The sequence below is a fragment of the Moschus berezovskii genome, chromosome 15, assembly GCF_049115385.1.
Source record: "Moschus berezovskii isolate FMDL1 chromosome 15, NW_MosBer_1.0, whole genome shotgun sequence".
NCBI lineage: Eukaryota > Metazoa > Chordata > Mammalia > Artiodactyla > Moschidae > Moschus > Moschus berezovskii.
In genome coordinates, this window is record NC_142474.1 from 54,957,519 (window position 1) to 54,983,365 (window position 25,847).

At 43.6% G+C, this 25,847-nt stretch overlaps 1 protein-coding gene across 1 annotated transcript in view; it reads left to right on the forward strand.

Moving 5' to 3' along the window:
- Nucleotides 1–25,847, forward strand: part of FAM171A1 (family with sequence similarity 171 member A1) — a 127,459-nt gene that overhangs the window by 73,939 nt on the left and 27,673 nt on the right. Inside the window, exons 3-5 of the mRNA XM_055429245.2 lie at nucleotides 4,020–4,112; nucleotides 17,850–18,008; nucleotides 22,598–22,774. Coding sequence (XP_055285220.2) covers nucleotides 4,020–4,112; nucleotides 17,850–18,008; nucleotides 22,598–22,774 — 429 coding nt within the window. The remainder of the gene's footprint in view (nucleotides 1–4,019; nucleotides 4,113–17,849; nucleotides 18,009–22,597; nucleotides 22,775–25,847) is intronic.

The window sequence follows — 25,847 nt, forward strand, 5'->3', positions numbered from 1 at the left end:
GACCACCTGACCTGCCTCTTGAGAAACCTGTATGCAGGTCAGGAAGCAATAGTTAGAACTGGACATGGAACAACAGACTGGTTCCAAATAGGAAAAGGAGTACGTCAAGGTTGTATATTATCACCCTGCTTATTTAACTTATATGCAGAGTACATCATGAGGAATGCTGGGCTGGAAGAAGCACAAGCTGGAATCAAGATTGCTGGGAGAAATATCAATAACCTCAGATATGTAGATGACACTACCCTTATGGCAGAAAGTGAAGAGGAACTCAAAAGCCTCTTGATGAAAGTGAAAGAGGAGAGTGAAAAGGTTGGCTTGAAGCTCAACATTCAGAAAACTAAGATCATGGCATCTGTTCCCATCACTTCATGGGAAATAGATGGGGAAACAGTGGAGACAATGTCAGACTATTTTTGGGGGCTCCAAAATCACTGCAGATGCTGATTGCAGCCATGAAATTAAAAGATGCTTACTCCTTGGAAGGAAAGTTATGACCAACCTAGATAGCATATTAAAAAGCAGAGATATTACTTTGCCAACAAAGGTCCGTCTAGTCAAGGCTATGGTTTTTCCCGTGGTCATGTATGGATGTGAGAGTTGGACTGTGAAGAAAGCTGATCACCAAAGAATTGATGCTTTTGAACTGTGGTGTTGGAGAAGATTCTTGAGAGTGCCTTGGACTGTAAGGAGATCCAACCAGTCCATTCTAGAGGAGATCAATCCAGGGTGTTCATTGGAAGGACTGATGCTAAAGCTGAAACTGCAATACTTCGGCCACCTCATACGATGAGGTGACTCACTGGAAAAGACTCTGATGCTGGGAAAGGTTGGGGGCGGGAGGAGAAGGGGACGACAGAGAATGAGATGGCTGGATGGCATCACCGACTCGATGGACATGAGTTTGAGTGAACTCCGGGAGTTGGTGATGGACAGGGAGGCCTGGCGTGCTGTGATTCATGGGGTCGCGGTGAGTCGGACACGACTGAACGACTGAACTGAACTGAACTGAATGTAGATCCCTTAAGGGCACAGACTGCCCCCAACAGTGATCTATTCTGCACACCTAGCTCTGGGCCTTATATATGATGGCAGCTAAATAAATGGACTGTGTACAAAGAGAGGTCATGTCCATGGCCAGCCCCTCATTGGTTCCCTCTGGCACTGTCCAGAGCCAATTGTGCTGAGTATTGGGTTGGCCAGAAATTCATTTGGGTTTTTCTGTAACATCCTACCAAAAACCTGAATGAACCCCATAATTGCTGTACATAACATTTGATATTTCTGGCTCCTAATATTTTCCTTGAAAGTTACTTTACCTCTCTAGGCCTTACTTTCTTCCTCTTTAAATGTAGAGACTACTCTCTCAATGAGAACATGTATATTACCCTATGTAAAATAGATAGCCAGTGGAAATTTGTTATATGACTCAAGGAGCTCACACTGATATTCTGTGACAACCGAGAGAGGTGGGATGCAATGGGAGGTGAGAGGGAAGTTCAAGAGAGAGGTAGCATATGTATACCTATGGCTGATTCAATCTTCCCCATTGGCTCAGCAGATAAAGAATCTGCCTGCAATACAAGAGACACGAGTTCAATCCCTGGGTCAGGAAGATCCCCTGGAGAAGGAAATGTCAGCCCGCTACAATCCACAGGGTCCCAAAGAGTCAGACACGACTAAGTGGCTTGAATCTGAAGCAAATATGACATCTGTTCAATGTGGATGATACTATGGCTGATTCATGTTAATATATGCAGAAACCAACACAATATTGTGAAGCAGTTATCCTCCAGTTAAAAAATTCAACAACAACAACAAAAAAAAAAGTGTAGGGACTTAGTCCCGGATGGAGTCTAAGAGGCCTTTGAACCTAAGTCTGTGAAGCATAGAGGTGAAGGTCAGACTCCAGAGTTCAAATCCTGGCTCCAGTATTTACCAGATTCGGGATCTTGGACAAGTTAATTCCTTATCTATAAACCTGTCTCCTTACCTGTCAAAGGGGCATGTTTTATAATACTTCTTTCAGAGAGCTGTTTTCAAAGTTAAATAAATTACCCAAATTAAACCACCTAGAATAAAGTTTGACATGTTGCTGAGGGGTCAGTAATGTTAATGATTATTGTTATTCCATAATCCATTGATTTGGTTTTTTTCTTAAATTCATGTTCTACCCAGAAGCATGTAGGTTTTTTCCCCCTGGCCACACCTTGCAGCATGCAGGATCTTAATTCCTCAACCAGGGATAGAATCCAGACCCTGGCAGTGAAAGCACTGAGTCCTAACTACTGTTCAGCCAGGGAATTCCCAAGAACTGTGTAGGCTTTGTGAATTTTTAGGTTGGAAGTTGAGATCTTTAAACAAGAATTTTTAAGTAGCACAAGTTCTCTCATCTTGTGTTCAGTTGCTTCAGTCATGTCTGACTCTTTGCGACTCCATGGACTGTAGTTCGCCAGGCTCCTCTGTCCATGGAATTTTCCAGGCATGAATCCTGGAGTGGGTTGCCAAGTCCTACTCCAAGGGATCTTCCCCATCCAGGGATTGAACCGGCATCTGTTATATCTCCTGCATTGGCAGGTGGATTCTTTACCATTAGTGCCACCTACAAAGTGTCATCTTATTTGTTCCCAAAATACAGAGGAAAAAAAAAATTTTATCATGAGGTACCCATTAACCTAAGCACATATTGTGAGTCTTTTTTAATGTTAAATATCCAATATTTTACATACATACAGTGTGTGCATTGTAGCTTTAATAGATTCCTAATGTGACAAGGTTCAGATATTTTACTAAGAACTTCTAAAGAATATAAAATATGTAGTTAACTGTTGTAGGCTAAGCAGTTGTTATATGAGAGACTGCAGGACTCATGGAGTTTTGAAAGACTTTTGCTAACAATACTTAAAAGGACAAACTGTTTCCTTTCCGTTTATGATAATTCTGACACCTAGTACGTGGGTTTTCTTCTCAAACCAACCAGTTCTTCTCCTCTCTGGATACCAACTGGGTGTCTTACAATTCAGTTCCATTCTGACAGTTGTTCAGTCACTCAGTTGTGTCCAACTCTGAGACCTCCTAGACTGTAGCACCCCAGGCTTCCCTGTCTTTCACCATCTCCTGGAGCTTCCTTAAACTCATGTCCATTGAGTGGTGATGCCGTCCAACCATCTCGCCCTCTGTCATACCCTTGTCCTCTTGCCTTCAATCTTTCCCAACATCAGGGTCTGACAGTAGCTGTCCAAAATTAGCCCAAATGCTACCGATTAAGGGCTCAGTCCCATGAGACTGTCCTCTAATTCAGACACAAGCCCTAAGTGGTCACCTGTACTTCTAACCAATCAGCTATAAATCAGAGGTTCTCATAAACCCCTCCCTGGTTTCTTTCACTGTAATGATTCCCAGAACTCAGAAAAAAAATGACTTACATTTGCTGGTTTGTAACAAGTATCATAATGGATGCAGATGAACAGCCACATGAAGAGGTGCAACAGGGTGAGATCCAGAAGGGTCCTGGCCATGGGAGCTTCTATCCCCGTGGAGCCGAGGTGCACCACCCTCCTAGCACATAAATGTACTCACCAGCTTGAAGTTCCCCAAAGCCTGTACCTTTGGGACTCTCATGGTAGCTTCATCAATCATGGCAGGTGTGATCAATCATGAACTGAACTCTCCATCCCATCTATTCTCTCTGGATGATGGGAAGTGAGCCTGAAAGTTCCAAGATTCTTATCATGGTTTGATCTTTTTAGTGACCAGCCCACATACAGGAGGCTGTCGAGAGTCTCCTCATCAGATCAGAAAGATACTCTGGTGACTCTGGAATTTACAGGGAGTTTTGAGCCAGGAACCAAAGGCAGAGAACAGATATATATTTATTATTATGTCACATTACTAAAAAATCAATGTTGTTGATTGATTTGAACCCAGAGAATCCAAAGAATGCAGAGTACTGAAAAAATTGGCATGGACACTTTGATTTAGATGTCAGAATTCCCTCATATCCATCTTTGTTTCTGCAGTATTTTCTTCACTAAGCCTGGGCCTGCTTCCAGAACGATCCGCTACCCTGATGGTGTATGAAGACGTTGTCCAGATAGTCTCAGGATTCCAAGGTATGTCTGATACTTAAAAAGAGGAGTGATGGTAACTTTGGGGCCAACTGTTAATGTGGGGAATGGGTAGTCAGGTAGTGATGGCCACGAGCATGTCCACAGCTGGACATAATGGCTGTAGTCCCTACAAGTGCATGGACACATTGACATTTTGGTGAAACTGTTGGCTGTGGCCTTGTTTGTTATCAGCCCAGCCTTGAAGTGCAGAGGGGTAAGAAGAGGCTCCACCCTCTTTCACAGCATGTCTCTCTCTTCTCCAAAGGTGAGAAAATTCATCCCAGGGTCAGAATCCAGACGCTGCCTGGGCCTCACTGATCAGTGGATAGGGTCACTCTGAAAAATTTCATAAGTATTTGAGTATATAGAGTTTCAGGGGATTTTGTTTGTTTGTTTTTAATTTTTTTGGCTAGGCCTTGTGGCTTGTGAGATCTTAGTTGCCTGACCAGGGGTTGAACCTACACCCCCTGCAGTGGAAATGCAAGTCCTAACCACTAAAACCCCAGGAAACTCCCTAGAGTTTCAGTTTTGCAAAACAGGACAGTTCTAGAAATCTGTTGCACAACAGTGTAAATATACTTCACTTTGGTGCACTGGACACATAAAACTAGTTAAGATGGGGACTTGCCTGATAGTCCAGTGGGGCTAAGACTCTATGCTCCCAATGCAGGGGACACAGATTTGATCCCTGTTTGGAAAACTAAGATCCCACGTAGCACTCCCCCCCACCAAAAAAAAAAAAACTGGTTAAGACTGTAATTTAATGTTAGGTGTTTTTTACAATAAAAAAAATTTCTTCCCCCACCCAAAAAAGAAAGCAAATAATTCAAGTGAGGCCTTTTTCTATCTCTTATCCCCTTGTGTTTTTAGCCCATCTCATGTGCAGTGGTGTAAATGTGACCTCACCCCTCTAACCTCTCTTCCAGAAAATCTGGTACAGAAGATTTGTGAAATTTTCTCTTTGTTTGGGGCTGGCATTGGAACTGGGAATCAGACTTGTGTCAAACCTTTTTTGTGCTGAGATGATTGGTTTCTTCCATCTTCACCACGGGCCTGAGAATGATATTTCCTGTCTTTTAATGTTTCATCAGATTCTTTTTTGTTTACATTTTGTTGTTGTTCAGCCCCGAAGTCGTGTCCAGCTCTTTGTGACCCCATGGACTGCATCACGCCAGGCTTCCCTGTCCTTTACTATCTCCCGAAGCTTGCTCAAACTCATGTCCATTGATTCAGCGATGCCATCCAACCATCTCATCCTCTGTTACCCTCTTCTCCTCTTGCCCTCAGTCCTTCCCAGCATCAGGGTCTTTTCTAGTGAATAGGCTCCTCATATCAGGTGGCCCAAATATTGGAGCTTCAGCTTCAGTATCAGTCCTTCTAATGAATATTCAGAGTTAATTTCCTTTAGAATAGACTGGTTTGATCTCCTTGCAGTCGAAGGGACTCTCAAGAGTCTTCTCCAACACCACAGTTCAAAAGCATCAATTCTTTGGTGCTCAGCCTTCTTTATGGTTCAACTCTCACATTCATACATAACTACTGGAAAAACCATTTTTTATTTGTGCTAAGTCACATCAGTCTTATCCGATTCTGCAACCCCATGGACTGTAGCCCCCAGGGAAGAATACTGGAGTGGGTTGCCATGCCCTCCTCCAGGGGATCTTCCCGACCCAGGGATTGAACCCAAGTCTCTTTTGTCTCCTGCATTGGCAAGTGGGTTCTTAACCACTAGTGCCACCTGGAAAGCCCCCCTTTTTTGTTTGTTTTGTTTATTCCTTTATTTTAATACTATTTACACCAATCATTCTCTGCCTAACCACATCCATGAGCCATCTGCAAGTGAGGTGACTTTATTCCTTTTTTTGTTGTGTAGCTGTGGGAACATACAAGTAGTTAACATGCTGCACTTAGAAGAAGTGTGTAAAGAGAAATAAGGAGAAGTGTCTGGGAGCACATGTGAACTGAGTTTGGGAGAGATAACAGGAATAGATATATAGATTTTATATATATATGAAAGCCCTAAGTCATCTCCTCCTAAGAGACAGCAGAACTAGGCCTGAGTCCTCAGCATCTTTTCACATCAGGACCACAGTGGGGGCTGTTGGGCTTGGGACCTCCAGTTTCTCTTTAATTACCTTTGCCATTGTTGTTTCACAACTGAAATATAATGGTTCCCCACCTCCAGTCTTATTGGGATATAATAGACATATATCTTCAATGATTTGGTATGTGTATATATTACACAGTGATCACTATCGTAAGTCTAGTTAACATCCATTATCACACAGTTTTTTCTTGTGATGAGAACTTTTAAGATCTACTCTGTTAGCAACTGTCAAATATACAGTCAGTTCAGTTCAGTTCAGTCACTCAGTCATGTCTGACTCTTGCGACCCCATGAACCACAGCACACCAGGCCTCCCTGTCCATCACCAACTCCCGGAGTTCACTCAAACTCATGTCCATTGTGTCGGTGATGCCATCCAGCCATCTCATTCTCTGTCGTCCCCTTCTCCTCCCGCTTTCAGTCTTTCCCAGCATCAGGGTCTTTTCAAATGAGTCAGCTCTTTACATCAGGTGGCCAAAGTATTGGAGTTTCAGCTTCAGCATCAGTCCTTTCAATGAATATTCAGAACTGATTTCCTCTAGGATGGACTGATTGGATCTCCTTGCAGTCCAAAGGACTCTCAAGAGTCTTTTCTAATACCACAATTCAAAAGCATCAATTCTTTGGTGCTCAGCTGTCTTTATAGTCCAATTCTCACATCCATACATGACTACTGGAAAAACCATAGCCTTGAAGCTGAAACTCCAGTACTTTGGCCACCTGATGTGAAGAGCTGACTCATTGGAAAAGACCCTGATGCTGGGAAAGATTGAGGGCAGGAGGAGAAGGGGATGACAGAGGATGAGATGGTTGGATGGCATCACCAAATCAATGGACATGAGTTTGGGTAAACTCTGGGAGTTGATGATGGACATGGAGGCCTGGGGTGCTGCAGTTCATGGGGTCACAAGGAGTCGGACTCGACTGAGCAACTGAACTGAACTGACTAGATGGACATTTGCTGGCAAAGTAATATCTCTTCTTTTTAATATCTAGGTTAGTCATAACTTTTCTACCAAGGAGTAAGCGCCTTTTAATTTCATGGCTGCAGTCACCATCTGCAGTGATTTTGGAGCCCCCAAAAAATAAAGTCAGCCACCATTTCCAATGTTTCCCCATCTATTTGCCATGAAGTGATGGGACCAGATGCCATGATCTTAGTTTTTTGAATGTTGAGCTTTAAGCCAACTTTTTCACTCTCCTCTTTCACTTTCATCAAGAGTCTCTTTAGTTTTTCTTTACTTTCTGCCATTAGGGTGGTGTCATCTGCATTTCTGATGTTATTGATATTTCTCCCAGCAGTCTTGATTCCAGCTTCTGCTTCATCCAGCCCAGTGTTTCTTATGATGTACTCTGCATATAAATTAAATAAGCAGGGTGACAATATACAGCCTTGACATACTCTGTACCCTATTTGGAACCAGTCTGTTGTTTCATGTCCAGTTCTAACTGTTGCTGCCTGACCTGCATACAGATTTCTCAAGAGGCAGGTCAGGTGGTCTGGTAATCCCATCTCTTGAAGAATTTTCCACAGTTCGTTGTGATCCACACAGTCAAAGGCTTTGACATAGTAAAGCAAAAATAGATGTTTTTCTGGAACTCTCTTGCTTTTTCGATGATCGAGCAGATGTTGGCAGTTTGATCTCTGGTTCCTCTTCCTTTTCTAAAACCAGCTTGAACATCTGGAAATTTACAGTTCACATATTGCTGAAGCCTGGTTTGGAGAATTTTGAGCATTACTTTACTAGTGTGTGAGATGAGTGCAATTGTGCAGCAGTTTGAGCATTCTTTGACATTGCCTTTGTTTGGGATTGGAATGAAAACAGACCTTTTCCAGTCCTGTGGCCACTGCTGAGTTTTCCAGATTTGTGGCATATTGAGTGCAGCACTTTCACAGCATCATCTTTTAGGATTTGAAATAGCTCAACTGGAATTCCATCACCTCCACTAGCTTTGTTCATAGTGATGCTTCCTAAGGCTGACTTGACCTGTTATTTACCTGGGGCCATACTATGGTGGAGGTAATGAAAATAATGGCAACCTCCTTCAAAAGGTCCCAGGCATTCATTGCTACACTCGGTGCCCCCAACCCTGCAGCAGGCCACCACCAACCCATGCCTCCACAAGAGTCTCCTGGACACTCATGGGCAAGTCTGGGTCAGTCTCTTGTGGGGTCACGGCTCCTTTCTCTTGGGTCCTGGTACACACAAGGTTCTGTTTGTGCCCTCCAAGAGTCTGTTTCCCCAGTCCTGTGTAAGTTCTGGTGGCTCTATGGTGGGGTTAATGGCCACCTCCTCCTCCAAGCTTATGCCATACCCAAGTCTGCTGCAGGCACCAGGCCATACATTACGTCCCCAGAACATATTCATCTTATAACTGGAAGTTTGTGCCTTTGACCACCTTTTTATGTTCTCCTCACCCTCTGCCTCCTGCCTTTGGCAACCGTTCTAATTCCACTTATAGGTGAAATCATGCAATATTGTCTTTCTCTGACTGATTTATTTCAGTCATAATGTCTAACATAATATCCTCAAGGTCTATCCATATTGACCCAAATGGCAGAATTTCCTTCCTTTTATGGCTGAATAATATTCCACTGCATATATATATGTGTGTGTGTGTGTCTACATATACATATATACACATACATACATTTCCTGTATCCATTCATTCATCAGTGGACACTTACATTGTTTCCATGTCTTGGCTTTTGTGATTAATGCTGCCATCTTTGCCTGAATAAATAACTTCTGACCCTAGGTGACTCAGCCACTCATGGCCACAGCAGAACATGTGGCTGGAGGAGTTACTTGTTTTCCAACTCTCCAAGATGGCTATTTCATACCCTCTAACCCCTGCACCACTGTTTTCTCCCATTCTGTGTTGTTCATTTGCCAGTTGTGTTCTGACTCTTTGTGAATCCATTGGCTGCAGCACGCCAGGCTTCCCTGTCCTTCATCATTTCCCAGAGTTTGCTCAAACTCATATATCCATTGAGTCACCGATACCATCCAACTAGCTCATCCTTTGTTGTCCCCTTCTCCTCCTGCCTTCAGTCTTTCCCAGCATCACAGTCTTTTCCAATGAGTCGGCTCTTTGCATCAGGTGGCCAAAGTATTGGAGCTTCAACTTCAGCATCAGTCCTTCCAATGAATATTCAGGGTTGATTTCCTTTAGGATTAACTGGTTGGATCTCCTAGAGTAGACTAGAGATCTCCTGCTCTTTAGTGGGCAAGTATTCAAGCCCGTGTGTCTATGCTTAGTTGCTCAGTCGTGTCCAGCTCTTTGCAACCCTGCCAGGCACCTCTGTCCATGGGATTTTTCCAGGCAAGAACACTGAAGTGGGTTGCCATTTCCTTCTCCAGTGGATCTCCCTAACCCAAGCTCTTCTCTCTCTTCCTTTTCCTGGAATTGAACTAAGAACCCAGAAGAGGTGAGGATCTTAGCTAATGTTAGAATCATGAGATGCATCAGGTCTGTTATCACACCAGGCCACCTACAAGCCCAGATTCAAAGGGAACAGAAAGTATGAATCCGAAAAGGGAGCTGGCTGGTAGCAGAAAGAAGCAGACAGGGGATTCATGGAGTCTTGTTAATGGCACAGCATTCAAGTGAAATCCACCAACTCCTGTCACATGGTCCCAGAGCTTCCCTAAGCCCAGAACTAGGCTTCCATGTGCATTCCACACCTTCTGGCTCCAACCTTGGATTCCACCCATCCCTGCCTCCCTTATGCCCCCTTCTTTCCTTATCAGTAACCAGGAAGGTGAATTAAAACAGCCCTCCAGCTGAGGGTTCTGTATCTTATCACAAAACCACCCTTCCTGCCATAGCTGGCAGTAATGTCTTAGCTCCCAGACAAAACTGAAAAACCTGAAGAGTGAGGAAAGGGTCATATTCACCTTAACACTCTCAGGGCCTGGCCCCTCGCCCACTTTAGTATTGGTATACAATGAGCAATTCATTGAAAGGTTGAGTAAATAAATATTTAAAAAACCATCCAGATCCCACTGCTTTTTGTACTTCCTGTATAGATCACTCATGCTACAGTTAATTATTTGCTTTGTCATGGCTGCTAAGAGGAGGACTGTTCATCGGTACCCACATGCACACAGACACACAGTCAGAGTATTAGAATTGCTTTCTCTCTCTCTCTCTCTCTCTCTAAGGAGTAAGAAGTATGGTCATATTATAAGCCTAGGGATGTAAGGCATCCAGGTAGCTTTTGTTATGATTAATTTATTCAGTCTGCTGTATCACTTCCCTCTTTTATGTAACCAGAAACTAAGGACCATTTATTTCTCCCTTTCCCTTTCTCATTTGCATTCCAGATTTTAAAAATTGTCTACACTTTGTTAATTTTTTAATTCACCTTACTTTTTGAGTTGTACTAGTTGTACTTTTCCTTGTCTCAGTAGAGTACAGACAAACCAGGATAACACTAGGTGATCTTGTTTCTTGTTTTCTTACCTGTTGGAAGGAGAACCATATGTAGATAATTTTTGGTCTTTGCAGTTCTGTTCTGAAAAACCAATATAAAACTGAATTTCTGAATGATATATTCAAATTTTTATTCTCAAACTAGTCAAGTGTAGATGCATTTCTTTATTTTTTAAATGGAATCAGAGGAGGAAAAAAATAAACTCTTGCCAGTCAGAAATGTAAGTGCCGTCAGCCATTTGAATTTTTGAGTTGCCTGGATGTTATCATGTGTCAGACTCCCCCAAAGGAAGGGGGAGTTGGTGAGATGACAGTTTGGTGACAGAGCCTAACACGTGTTATGTGCATAGTTTGGGGTGATGCCCCGTTGTTTGGTTTTTTTGACACTAGAGCAAAAGATTTGAAAAAATAAAGGCCACTGGCTGAGAGATGGAGATGGGAGAAGCAGAGGTATTCTCATTAGCAAGATTTAATGCTTCAGGTGAAGTTTTGTTTTGAAATGTTTACAACCAAATAGAATAAGCTTATGATTAATGAGCATTTTCCTTGAACAATAAAAAGACTGCTCACTTGTTTCCCTATCTGTAGGTAGGTATCTAAATTCAGACCACATGCACCCTAAAACTATTCTCATCAGACCAGGTGGAATTATGGAGACTGCTTTCTCTGTCTCTCTGTCTCTCTTGCTCTCTCTCTGTCACACACACACACGCGCGCGCGCGCGCACACAGGCACACATGCACACATGGTTCAAAGTAAGCACATGTTTCCAATGGAAATGACTTAGCACTCGATTTCATTTGGAAAGTCAGGAAAGTGGTTGTCTTATCATCGTTGCCTTTTCTTGCTGTTCATAGGGTTCTCAAGGCAAGAATACTGAAGTGGTTTGCTATTCCCTTCTCCAGTCATTGTTGACAGTGTTTTGTATAGAAAGCCTGGAGCAGTTTCAAGTTAACAGTGTGGTGAAGCGGAAGGGCCAGCATAGGCACCAATTAACATAGGGCTCTTTACCACCATACGCTGGATCCATAAATATGCTCCTTGTCACAGAATGCTTGCAAATTGCATTTTTTTCCTACTTTTTTAAAAATTGAAGTATAGTTGATTTACAATGTTAAATTAGTTTCAGGTGTTCAACATAGTGATTCAATATTTTTATACATGATACTCCACTTGAAGTTATTATGCAATATTATCTATATTCCCTATGCTGTATCTTATATCCTTGTACTTATTTGTTTTATACCTAGTAGTTTATACCTCTTAATCTCCTACCCTTGTTTTGCCCCTCCCCCCTTCCCTGTCTCTACCGGAAACCACTAGTGTGTTCTGTGTGTCTGAGTCTGATTCTGTTTTGTTATAGTCATTCGTTTTATTTTTTAGATTCCACATAAAAACTGTATCATATATTTGTCTTTCTGTGTCTGACTTAACTTCACTCAGTATGATAATCTCCAGGTCCATCCATGTTGCTGCAGATGGCCTCATTTCATTCTTTTTTATGGCTGAGTAATATCCCATCATATATATGTACCACATCTTCTTTATTCTATTGTAGATTATTAAGGAGACTCTCAGGTGACTCAGTGGTAAAAGAATCTGACTGCCAGTTCAGAAGAAAGCAAGAGTCTCTGGTTCAATCCCTGGGTCAGGAAGATCCACTGGAGAAGGGAATTGCTTCTCCAGTGCTTCAGTATTCTTGCTGGGAAAATCCCCTGGACAGAGCAGCCTGGCGGGCTACAGTCCTTGGGGTCGCAAAGAATCAGACGTGACTGGGTGTAGCACACACAGATTACTACGTGAAATAACGTGTATACAGGAACTTTGTAAATCCTAAAGCGCTGAACTTCACCTCTCATAAGATAAGTGGAGCTGTAGTTTGAGTCTACATTGGTCTTTGATTTGTTGCCGCCTTCATTAATTTTGGAAGTGGTGGATCCATTGAAAGTTTCTGGGTAGGGAAAGGTCATGGTCAGAGCAGAATTTGAGAATCATCAGTAGATAAGGCAGGAAAAGGATCAGGCTGGAGCACAGGGAAGTTAGGTGACTTTTGTGATAGTTGAAGCCAGGGGTAGTATAAGATCATGTAGGGTGGCGGCAGAATGGAAGGAAAAGACAATGCTAGAAATGCTGATAAGGGAAGATGGGGCAGTCCTTTGAATGAATGTGCAGAAGAGTAGAAAGGGAAAACAATTTTGACAATCTGGAATCAAACCTGGGTGTTGGGGGGAGTAGGTCTTTGTCAAATGGGAGAGAAGGTAGTGATGGTTTTAGTGCCTGGTGGGCATCCAGGTTGGGGTGCTGAAAAGGCATGGAGCTTAACAGAGCTCCCAGCAGGACAGAAAGATAACTGTGAGGCTGCAGCAAGGGCGACAAGTCAGGAGAGAGTCAGGAACAGCAGAGGCAACTGTGCTGAGCCTTCAGGATCTCTCATCAGAAGTCGGAGGAAAAGAAAGCACTCGTAGAGCAAAAGGCCTGCGACTCTGCAGAGAGCAGAGGGCAGGACTGCCACTGCCAGCAGGGAGGGCTGCTGGGCGGGGGTGGGGAACAGTGCACATCATTGTGAAGAGCTGGAGGGGTGAAGGCGAGCAAGGGTCACAGGGTTTGCAGATTATGCAGTCGTCAGTTGACATTTCCAGGGGCAGCATGCATTGAGGGTGAATGCCACGTCCCTGGGCATTGGGTGGAAGGAGAGGAGACTGATGGGGAGAACAGAGTGAAAGTCGTGTCTTACTGTTATTTTTCTCAATGAGAAAATAAGGATTATATCTGTTGACTGGAGAAGAAAAGCCCCTAGAGAGAGATTTTTGATGAAGTCCAGAAAAACTGGTCAAATAACAAGTCTTGCAATAAAACAAGCAAAAGTCAGAGTACTTGGGTTGACCTTGGGGGAGGGCAGGGACAGAAAGGCAGCAGAGGAGATGGAAGAAAGATTTTGAAGTGTAGACCGAAGTGGTGCCCTGGTGTTTTCAGTACAGTTGAATGTGAGCATATGGGGGATAGCAGTGGAGCCCCAAGTTTGAGAAGAACAGCGGATGTTTGAAGCAGCTGCTGTGCGGAGTGTGGTGGAGGGACATCCACAGAAGAGAGACAGCCCTGTCCCCCTCCACCATTCATCCACACCCAGTCCGGTCCCTCCTGAAAAGTATGGGAACATAGCAGCTTTCATACATAAATTTAGGCTTAAGAACATACCATTCCCTGCCCAGCCTACACACACACCCACTTTAGATTGTATTTGCACTGTGCCTTAGAATATTTCAACCTTTATACTCCTTAGATGTTTCTTTGGTCGTTTCACCAGGCAGAGGTCTTGCCTTTTCTCCTGGGAGGACTGTTTGATTCCCCCACAGGTATCAGTGCGTGCTGGTCACTGCATGTGTCAAAGCAGCTGGACCAGCCACATCTCCTTCTAGGAAACCTGCCTCCGCATCGCCCTTCTGTGGCCCCCCAGTACTCCCCCTGCCACAGAAAACAGACACGCATGTCTGGCCTAGGAGCAGGTTCTCCTTCACAGAAAAGGGAAGGAAGGCAGCAGCGGGAGAGAGGAGGGGGGAGATGCAGCTCCCAGTGAAATGCACGGTGAGCCGGGGAGTAAGAGCAGGCATGAGAGAGACAGAGATAAGGGCAGAGACAGAGAGACAGAGATGCGCAGAGACAGAGCCAGGAGGATACAGAACTGGGATGACCTGTGATGTAACTTACATGTGGAATCTAACAAATCATACAAATGAATCTGTTTACAAAACAGAAATAGACTCACAGACACCGAAAACAAACTTATGGTTGCCAAAGGGGGAAGAGCTGGGCGGGGGTAAACTCAGAGTTTGGGATTAACAGATACACATTGCTATATATAAAACAGATAAGCAGCAAGGATTTACTATATAACAGGGAATGCTATTCAATATCTTGTAAGAACCTATAATGGAAAATAACCTGAAAAAATTTTGTATGTATAACTGAATCACCTTGCTGTTCACCTGAAACTATCATAATATTGTAAATCAATTATACTTTAATTTTAAAAAATGAGGAACTGGGGCTCCCCTGGCAGTCCAGTAAAATTAAGACCCCACGCTTCCGCTGCAGAGGATGCGGGTTTGATTCCTGGTCAGGGAAGTTCTACATGCTAAGAGATACAGCCAAAACAAAAATGAAAAGAATGCGGAAACAATGACAAAAGTAGTCACCTATTTAAAACCCCCCTCCATCTGAAAAGGACACCTTTTTAAATAGAATTTAAAGAGAACTTTTTAAAACTAAAACGTCAATTTATTAAAATTTTAAATTAAAAAAAAAAAGATTGGAGATGAAATGCCTAGTGGCTTGAGAACTGGGAACAGCCATGGTATCAGGGTCCTAGGCTGGTCCCCATAAGGCCTGGCTGGACTGCTTTCCTGGGGTTCAGCAGGATTCCCTTTCATCTTTCAGCAGCCTCCCCTTTTCCTTGGTCTAGGCTGAGTGGGTTTCTGTTCCTTTCAGTCAAAGGAGCCTTCATAGTGACCTCAACCTGCCCATCTCAGGGGGTCTGAAGGGGCACACAGTATCCGACCCATGTTCTGAGGTAACCTTCCTGGCCTCTGCTTTCTGCCTCGACCCTCATGAGGAAACGGCCCCTCTTGCACCTTTACATTGCAGACACACCCTTCCTTCCTTCATAGTAGTGAGTTTCCCATTTCTCAGTGTATGAAACCCAGACATCAGCAATATTGTTTATAATGAAGAACAGTGGAGAAAGGGAACCAAATCACAGAAAGTTCACTATCGTTGAAAGAAAATAACAGGGACCTAAATGGGAGGGAAATCCAAAAAAGAGGGGATTATATGTATACTTATAGCTGATTCTCTTTGCTGTACAGCAGAAACTAACACAACATTGTAAGGCAACGATGTGCATTTGTGCTCAGTCGCTCAGTCATGTCTAGCTCTTTGCAACCCCATGGACTGTAGCCTGACAGGCTCCTCTGTCCATGGAATTTTTCAGGCAACAGTACTGGAGTGGGTTGCCATTCCCTCCTCCAGGGGATCTTTCTGATCCAGGAATCGAACCCTCATCTTCCATGGCTCCTGCATTGGCAGGCAGATTCTTTACCGCTGAGCCACCAAAGCAACAATACTCCAATAAAAATTAATTTTAAAGCATTAAAAAAATAAAAGCAGCTCAAGCAATTTGAGACCACTCCAAAAATCGTATGTCTGTCTAACAAAAAAAAAGAAAATGGGAATAGGAGGACGTGATGTTGTCATATAGTTGAGGGTGAGGAGACGAATGAGAAAGGATTTGCTTTGACCTTCAATCTCTGAGGACAGCTTAGAGAAGAAGGAGAGAGGCAGACAGAAGGTGTGGGAGGTGGATGGGAGAGATGTCCGGTGAGGCCAGTGCTCCCGGCATCCATGGAGCACCCCCAGATCATGAGGCGCCCAAGCTCTGTGCAGACCAAGGAGGGGACAACAAGAAGACATCACTATGGTATGAGATCAGAGGAAGAGGAGAGAGGGCTAAGGCAAGCTGAAAGTTAACAGATACAGCAGCAGAGATGCCAGGGCATCACCATGGCTGTGTTTTAGGGGTAAAGAAAGGGCACCGATGGTCTGGAACAGGACTGATGTACGTGTCCACCTAGCTTCAGTGGAGGCAGCCAGATTAAATAGGACTGTTGTGAGCTTGGGCATCTGGCTCCCACAGGCTCCAGAGCTGGGCCAGTGTTTATAGAGGACCAGTCATTTGAGAAATGCAGTCAGTAGTTTCCAGGAGGTAAGGGTACCATCGTGACCTCCTCAGTCATCCATGGTCAAAGCAGCCTACCCTGTAAGCCTGTGTTGGTGGTTAGTCCATCTGGGCTTTTGTGGCCTCACCTATCAGAAGAGACTTGGATTAGTTGATCCTTGGAGCTCCAGAACTGCCTTATTGAGAGAAATTCTGGGTTTTGTTTGGTTGCTTTTGGGCCATGCTGTGCAGCTTGCAGGATCTGAATTTCCCAACCAGGGACTGAACCTGGATCTTCGGCAGTGAAAATGCCAAGTCCTAACCCCTGGACCACTAGAGAATTCCCCTAGAACACTTCCTGACAGGCTTATTCCTCCCCTAAAAGTTTCTGATCCAGAGTGAAAAGGAACCTTGGTGTAGATGTGAAAGACCATGAGCCCTGGGCAGAGCTGCTGTGTCAGAGCAACCACAAATTGGAAGGAGAGAGAGCATCCAGCTGACAACAGAGAAATGTGGTCTCCCTCAAGCCTGAAGCAGGTTATACAATGGCCAGAACATCAGGGCAGACCACTGTGTTTGAGGAATCACTTTGTTTAACCCAGAGAGATGTGTACTTCCATCAGTAAATGCTCCCAACTCCCATCTCTGTGAGCTTTTGTCTTCATGATGTTTTTTGCTGACTGTGTGCGAACTGATTTAGTACATTTATGTCTCATGACCCTCACTGCATCATTAGATAAAAACGGGTTCAGGTTTTACAGTCAAAACAAGATCTGGAACAAAGTCAAACTGCGGATGGTGTCACAAGGTAACTGTCTAACAGGGCTGTTGGCTCAAGCCATCCTTCTGCACAGGGTTTCCTGGAAGGAGTGGTTCTCATATCTGTTCAAGAGGCTCATCATAAAATCTGTAATATAATAGTCAGGAGGTGGATGCACCCACCAGAGTAGACAGAAGGCCAAGAGACATTTCACCATGGGTTCTTGTTTCCGTTTCTTGTGCAACGGCACATCTGCCGCCTGCTCTGCTCCAGTGTGGTCTGTGCTCTTAGACCAGATTTTACTAGGAAGACTGAGGATGTGTTTGTAACAGTCTCAAAGGATTTCTCTTGCCTTGTGTGTTTCAAGATGTTAATTGCTATCTACTTATTTCACTTATGTAGACTCTCTTTCCCAAAACGATACCCCTACCCATAGGCCAAGACTGGGCAGTGAAAAGACCGCTCACAAATAGAGCTTTTAGTGAAAAACCTAAATAACATCCTGTGTCAAAGCAGACGTGACAATGGGCTATTATTTCTGTCCCCATAATAGCATGTTGTCACATCTCTGTGCCCTGCGTGAATGGGCCATGAGAAGGGATGTGGGGAGGAGTGGGGGCAGGGGAGCCACACTGAAACCTTAGAGGAGCCTCTCTGGGGTTTGAATTTTCTAAAAACAGAAACCGCTTCTTCGGGAGGTAACTCAGAGGTTCATATCTGCAGGTGCCCGGCCGCAGCCTCGAGTGCACTTCCAGAGAAGAGCCCTGCGGCTGCCGGAGAACACCAGCTACAGTGACCTGACCGCCTTTCTCACGGCCGCCGGCTCCCCCTCCGAGGTGGACGGCTTTCCTTATTTGCGAGGATTAGATGGAAACGGAACAGGTAATAATCTCATCTCTCTTCTGCCTGGGGAATCTGTGTTTGATCTTTTATAGGTGTTTGTGTCTTTCTAAGTGGAGAACGAGAGGTGCAGAAGGGGAGATCTGTCTACAAGTTCTGGTGCACTGAAACTGTCATTTAAGGAATTCAGTCTGCACCACTGAGGGGTTGAATTTTCATGAATTTGAATCGCTGAACCTTTCTGCTGGGACCAGTTGCCTTAAGCACCCTCTCTGAGCTCTCCTTTGGCTGCCTAAATATATTTAATTCCCAGAAGTTCTTTTCAGTGAATTTTTCAAGTGTCAGATCAGAGTTGGAGGTCTTCTGTCCTGTTTTCAACCTCGCTCCTCTTGCCCCTGGAACATTTTTGGTGGAGCAGCCTGCCCAGCTGTGCAGGGATGTACACCCCCACTCACTGCATGTCACAGCTGGAAGGGGAAGGGTGGGTGGCATTGAATCTGATTCCCAGAGGAGCACAGCAGCGCCCCCAGCACATGGAGCACTTCAGGGCAGGGAGACTCTGGACTGCATGGGCTGAGTCCGTCTAGCCTTTCCTCACAGCCTCCCTTTCTCTGAGCTTGCTCTTTCTGCCTTTCACTCGGCGAAGTGTTCAGGGTTTATAGTTGATTTTGACTCATCTCCTGGCAGATCTGTAAGTCCACTCAGTCATTCTCACCCCAGGCCGGCAGGACCCACAGTACCCAAAGATCACAGAAACAAAAAGCCACTGATAAGATAATAATTCCTTGTCAGTGAAAGACCGCCCTTTACCTCCATTTGCGCTCAAGAGAACAACGTGCTAAGATGGTCCCTGTTCCTCCTTCTGGTGAACAGAGGGTGATGGAGTCTCAATTCCTGAGTCATTTTCTTGTCTCCCGCTTTTACTTTCCCCAATGCTTTACGTGAGTCACAACATAAACTTGAAAAACAAAGGCTGTTCTGGGTTGAATCCCATGAGGTGGGTACTTTGCTGCATTTCCCAGGGACGCTTTGATTGAATTTCACCTAATTGTCTAGTGCTTTACAGAAACTGATCAGCCTGCAAAAGCTTTTTATCCCTGCAACATATGATCCATTTTGTAGAATGTGAATAAATGTCTGGTTACAGTTCAAGGTCACCTGGTGATTTGTTACCCGCTTTTCTTCCCTCTGTGGTACCTGCTTTGAGAAATGTTTCTTCTTCCTTGAATGTTTGTGTGATAATGATGCAATAAATAGTCAATCACCAACACCCAGAAGAGTTGCATGGTGTTCATCTTAAGTGAATATTGTTGGGGAAAAAAGTTGACTTTTCATTTAAATGGATAGGCCTGGGAGGGAAGTAGTATTTCAGGGAACTTGATAATCTGAGGCCATCATGAAACCTCCAATCCAGCCTCCATCATAAAACCCCGAAGTTGGCGGGATGACCTCAGTCATTTTTCTGTGCCCCAATTCCAAGATGTCTTGAATAAATTATAAAATGCAAGATGACAGTAAGGCAGAGAGAAGACATAGGACAATTGATTTTAGAGGAGTTGTTTTATTTTAAAATCACTCTGTTATTTCAGAGGGAAGAGAGAAAGTCTTTGGAAGATTATATTCAGCTTGTTTTCCACTGAAATAACTGGCCAGTTGACCTAGGAAGAATCAGGCCTCCTCCCAGGAAAGGCAGCCACCAGCGTGGTGTCCACTTAGCACCCCAGCAGCCCATCAACTGGGTCTTCTCTTCTGCCCCACCTTTGCCTCCTGTTTTATAAAATGCATCTAAGAGATTTCAACTTAGTGTGAGAGCCTGGACCACACTAATCCATGTGAGATGGCAGGTTATCAGTAGAATTCAGTGAAGTAAACAGAGACCATAAATGTGATTGGAGAGTGACTGGCTTCCCTGCTGTGTCCTAAGGGGGGTTGTTTATCCCCGCCCCCATTTTGAAGGAGTTTCCAGAGCTGTAGAAACGCAGCCACGTGGAGCTTTCAGTTGCTTCCTCGCTTTCTCTTCCCCGTGCATCCTCACAGCCTCATGCTTCCCCTGTGGTTGCTAAGAAAGCCCAGACCTGCTCTGTGATGTTCGCAAGGGTTTTTAAGAAATTACTTCTGCTGGCAACTCCAGGAAGAGAGAGGAGCCAGTAATATGACTAATGTGCAAAGCCAGACAGAACTCTGGATGCTATCTGGGCAAAACCCCTCTTGTTCTAAGTGATGAGTCGGCGGCCTCCTAGCTTGGTCCTGGGGTGCAGCTTTTGCTTGTCTTTATTGGGATGTGATGGGAGTCAGGTAACATCAAGATGGACCATCAAGAAGGTGAGAGTCCTTGTACAGAGAACTCAGTGTTTTGTAAGGAGTTGCAGTCTCTTAAGAAGGGCTGGAAGGTAAACAGTGTAGCCCTTTAAAGCATGAGTGGTTCCAGAATAAGGAAAATGGGAGGGTCGAGAGTCCTTTGGACGGTTATGGAGTGAAAGCACTGAGAGAGGAGAGAGCCCTCAAGAAAGCAGATATAATTGCCTGCCATGTCTTTGAACAGAGAACTTTCTAAAGAATGTTAAATCACACGCACCTAGTAGTACACATTGCTTTAAATGAATATGCCTCTTTCTTCAGTGCTCTTCCTACTTTGGAATGTTTGTAGTACAGTTCGTTTCTTTCTATAGATTCATCTAGCCCAACCTCCTTAGTTTTGCAGCTCAGAGCATCAGACCCCAGAAGAGTAAAGTAACTTGCGGAAGGCCACGTAATTAGTTAGTGGCGGATCTGGTACTGGGACTTAGGCTTCCTGGGCCAGGGATATGCAAGATTATAGGAAATGAAGACTCAAAAGGGGATGAGTGGGGACAACGGGGATGCCATTTCTAAGAATCACGAGCAATGTTAAATGGAAGGAAATGATGGAGGGTGAGAGTGGAGTACTTTCCTGCTCTACCTGCTGCTTCTGGGGGTAGATTTCCTGCCTGGCGTTTTAATGAAAGAAGCAGCCTTGGGGACTTCCGTGGTGCTCCAGTGGTTAAGACTTCATCTTCCAGTGCAGGGGGTGTGGGTTCAACCCCTGATCAGGGAGCTAAGATCCCACATGCCTCATGGCCAAAAAGCCAAACAAAAAAGCAATTAAAAAAAAAAAAACAGAAGCAATATTGTGACAAATTCAATAAAGACTTTTAAAATGGTCCACATCAAAATAAAAAAGAAGCAGCATTATCTAACTGAAAACCTTATCTGTAAGTTGCTTATCAGGTCATGTAATAAGTCCGGTCACGTAATCTGTCTTTAAGTCCTGTCTCATCCAGAGAGTTCAGCAGAGCCTAGAGAGATCTGATTTGGCTTCTGTGTCACCTTTGGGCAGTGGATACATTTAGGTCCTCCATCCACAGGATGTTGTGACAAAAAAAGATGGTGAATTCTAGGTTTTGTTTTTCTTCACCCTACAATGAAATGGTCAGGTTAAAAGATTTCAGAACTTGAATCTGTGCTTCCGATGTGGACCTTTTGCCGAAATCCTCATCTCCATCCCTTTTTCTTCATTGGAAAACAGAGATGGATGTGAATCATAAAAAGTATTGCTAACATTAGCTGTGTAAAAATTGCTCTGCAAAGAGGTTAGCTACCACTGGTTGTTGAAACTCTCAAATTCACTAGATTTGTTTTAAATGTTTCAATTTAGTCCTAACTGGAGGTTTGCATTAACTCAGGTAGTTAATTGATAAGTAGATAGGTATATAAGCAACTTAATAAGAAATCCTATAAATTATGTTCTAATGTAGCTGAAATTTTTCTGTCTGTGTGTTTTCATTGTATTCAAGGGAAGATTTTAAATTATGACCAAATACATTTTGTATATTATATTTCACTGGAGAAAAATTCTTCTCAAATGGATCCCTTAAGTGTATAAATATAATACCGCTTTCATAAGCATTCCCCAGTTTTATCTGTAAAGTAGATAGTCATTAAACCATTGGCTTGGAGAAAAGGCCTCTAATGTAGAATAATTGGTATATTAAATTCCTTTTAAACAGATCAAAATAACAATGGCAACCAAAATAACTCATAAATATTTCAAGTGCAAGTTTTCAGTAGTGTCCTTTTAGTAGAAGTTAATATTTTGAAGTACTCCTTGAAGAAATTCATTCTTTTTTTTTTTTTAAAGCAGTCTCTGATTTAAAACATTTGGTTCCACTGTAGTGATCTGCCAAGTAATTAACATGTGTACAGGGCTCGCTTTGCAGAGAAGTTGATTTCAGGGTTTCACACACATACCTTCTTTCCCAATACAGACAGTCCCCCTTTCATTCTGAAACTCCTTTTGAAAGCACAGGACAGTAGTTAGAATGGACAGACCTGAACTTGGATCTCAGCCCTACCACACACTAATGTCTATCTATGGGCCTGTTTCCATGACTTCCGTCTCTAAGCCTCAGTTTGTTTATGTGTAAAATGGGGATTTTTACCTACCTTAGGATGTCATGGTGAGGATTGTGCATATAAGATATTGAATGCAGTTCCTGGTTTGTAGGAGGCCCAATCCTTGCAGATGTTAGCCGTTACATTTTTCTGTAAACAGTTTCTGCAGCCCCACCTGGGTCCTGTGTGTGCATGTGATGGAGACTGCCTCTTGCTTCCAGGAAACAGCACCAGGTACGACCTAACCCCTGTCACAGCCGTCAGCGTGCACTTGCTCAGCAGTGATGGAACGCCGGTGCTGGTGGATGGCCCCATTTATGTCACCGTGCCCCTGGCCACACAGAGCAGTCTGAGACACAATGCCTATGTTACGGCGTGGCGGTTTGACCAGAAGCTGGGTAAGCAAACTCCCGTGCCAACAATCGGCTAGCGGACGACTTCATTACTGTTCCATTTCCCTTTTAAGAAGCCTGTGCTAGTCTCTTTTCCTTGAAATTATTGAATGAATGCTGCTGCTCACAGCGCTTTGCATGGTTTCTGGTGGGTAAGGCTTACACCTTTTTTTTTTTCCCCACACTTAAGCTAATTTGCTTGAGAAGAATCTTTATAGGTTATTAGACTTGAATTGCCTCTCCTGATCTTTTATCCTTTTATTCTTTAGAAGATCCCATAATCTCTCTTGGTCTTCCGGTGTTCTTTTATCTGTGTTCTGAAAAAGGAAGAAAACATTGCCAATATTATACAAAAAAAGAAACTAAAAGTCACCTAGAGAAACCTACTAATCATATTTTGGGTTATAAGCAGACTTCGCTTTATTGAACTTTGAAGATACTGCATTTTTTACAAACTGAACATTTGTGGCAACCGTGTGTTGTCAGATGATGGTAAGCATTTTTCACAATAAAGTATTTCTTAATTTAAATAGGTGCATTAGCTTTTTTAGGCATAATGCTGCTACATACTTATTTGACTATAGTGTAACAGAACTTTTAACACACTGGGAAACCAAAAATTCTTGTGATTCTCTTTATTGTGATGTTTAATATAGTGCAACAGGCGGGATCTGAACCCACAGTATCTTGGAGATGAGCCTGCATTTCCTTCCAGCCATTGCACTATGCATGTGTATATTGGTTACCTTTTGCAGCATAACAGACGGCCCTAAAACTCATCAGCTTTAAACAACAGTGAACATCACCATTCGGGGAGTCAGGATCCCCGAGTCAGGAACCCAGGCATAAACAAGCTGGGTGGTTCTGAGTCAGGTCTTGATCAAGGTTGCAGTCAGGCTGTCAGCCAGCTCATCTCAGGATCCAGCAGGGGCTGCCAATGTGCTTTCAGGCGTCAGATCCTCACTGGCTGGTAGCCAGAGGCTTCAATGCCTTGCCACGTGGGCATCCCCACAGGGCCACTCACACCATGACAGCTTGGTTCCACTGAGCTGTGGAGCAAGTGACCCAGGAGAAGTTGACAAACAAAAAGTACAAGATTTCAGGTGGCTCAGTGGTAAAAAATCCACCTGCCAGTGCAAGAGACACAGGTTTGATCCATGGCTAGGGATGATCTCCTGGAGAAGGGCATGGCAACCCACTCCAGTATTCTTTCCTGGGAAATCCCATGAACAGAGGAGCCTGATGGGCTATAGCCCATGGGGTCACAAAAGAGTCGGACACAACTTAACAACTAAACAATAACAACAACAAACAAAGGGGCAAAGGAGCAAAATGAAAGTCACCATTAGGTGACTTAGGGCTTTTGTTACCGAAGGTCAAAGTGGCCTCTTCTTCCTTCTTTCCATATGCTGGTGGTCCCAGAGCCCAGTGCTGTTCCAATACAGGGAATACCACACAGGTGTATGAACAGCAGGAATAGGCATCATGGGTCTCTCTTAGAGGCAGCCTTCCAAAAGTACACATTTAATATGAAGGGGATTATTTGCTCTGTACTGTTCTATCAGTTCAGTTCAGTTCAGTCGCTCAGTCGTGTCCAACTCTTTGCGACCCCATGAATCACAGCACGCCAGGCCTCTCTGTCCATCACCAACTCCCAGAGTTCACTCAAACTCATGTCCATCGAGTCGGTGATGCCATCCAGCCATCTCACTCTCTCTCGTCCCCTTCTCCTCCTGCCCCCAATCCCTCCCAGCATCAGAGTCTTTTCCAGTGAGTCAACTCGTCGCATGAGGTGGCCAAAGTATTGGAGTTTCAGCTTTAGCATCAGTCCTTCCAATGAACACCCAGGATTGATCTCCTTTAGAATGAACTGGTTGGATCTCCTTGCAGTCCAAGGGACTCTCAAGAGTCTTCTCCAACACCACAGTTCAAAAGCATCAATTCTTCAGCGATCAGCTTTCTTCACAGTCCAACTCTCACATCCATACATGACCACGGGAAAAACCATAGCCTTGACTAGATGGACCTTGGTTGGCAAAGTGATGTCTCTGCTTTTTAATATGCTATCAAGGTTGACTTGCCTTTAAAAAGCATTTGTTATCATGAACATCTTTCCCTGGCATTATTATTCCATAGCAACAGTTGTTCTTCAATGTCAATATTAATACTGCATAATATCCCCTTGTTTATTTATGTCATAATTCAGTTGCTCAATCTCCTACAATTAGAAAAAAAACAAATTACTATTCTTACTAGTGCTGGGATAAATGTCTTTGTAGCTAAATCTTTGTATATGGCCATGATTATTTCCTTAGGATAAAATTTTAAAAGAAGAATTGCTGACTTCAAAAAGTACAAAACTCTAAAGCTTTTAATATGTATTTATGACTTTTCCTCCAGAAAGTTTTACAGTTGACACTTGTAGTAAGATTACAGGAAGGAGTACATGCTTGTGTTTAGGATTTTGACAGCACATTGGACCTTATACCCCATTGGTTTCTCAATCCCATGAAAGTAAAACTTGAAAAAACAAGTTTTCAGATAACGTAATTCAGAGTTTTAAATTGTTAGACCATGCATACAAATTCTTGGGAGATTTTTGTTATCAAATGTATTTTCAAAGACACCTAATTCTTTGAGTAGTCAAATTCTAGTTCTAGGAATTTATATTTGAAATTAAATGCTTGTTGGGCTTTCTGGAGTTTGCAGGGGATGTGGTTTGTTTTATGTTGGTTTTGTTTCATTTTCCAAACAGTTACTAACAGACTGCATAATTATTTGTGTTGAATTCTATGGCTTTACCAGATGCACCAAACTTGACATTGTTAGAAGGATCATCCTGACACGTGGACATGTGGCGCTGGGTCACGTGGGCACTTTGTCATTGGTGTGCATTCTGCATGGCTTGGTGACTCTTTGAGTCACGTGTTCCTGGTCAGGACGTAAGGAGTCCTGGGCTTCTATGAGAAAGCGACTTGAGGGAACCCCTGAGGAAGACAGGAATTCTGAAGGGAGGAAAGGACGTGGATGATGAAGCAGGGACAGAAAGTAGAAGGACAGAAAGCTTGCGTTTTGCATC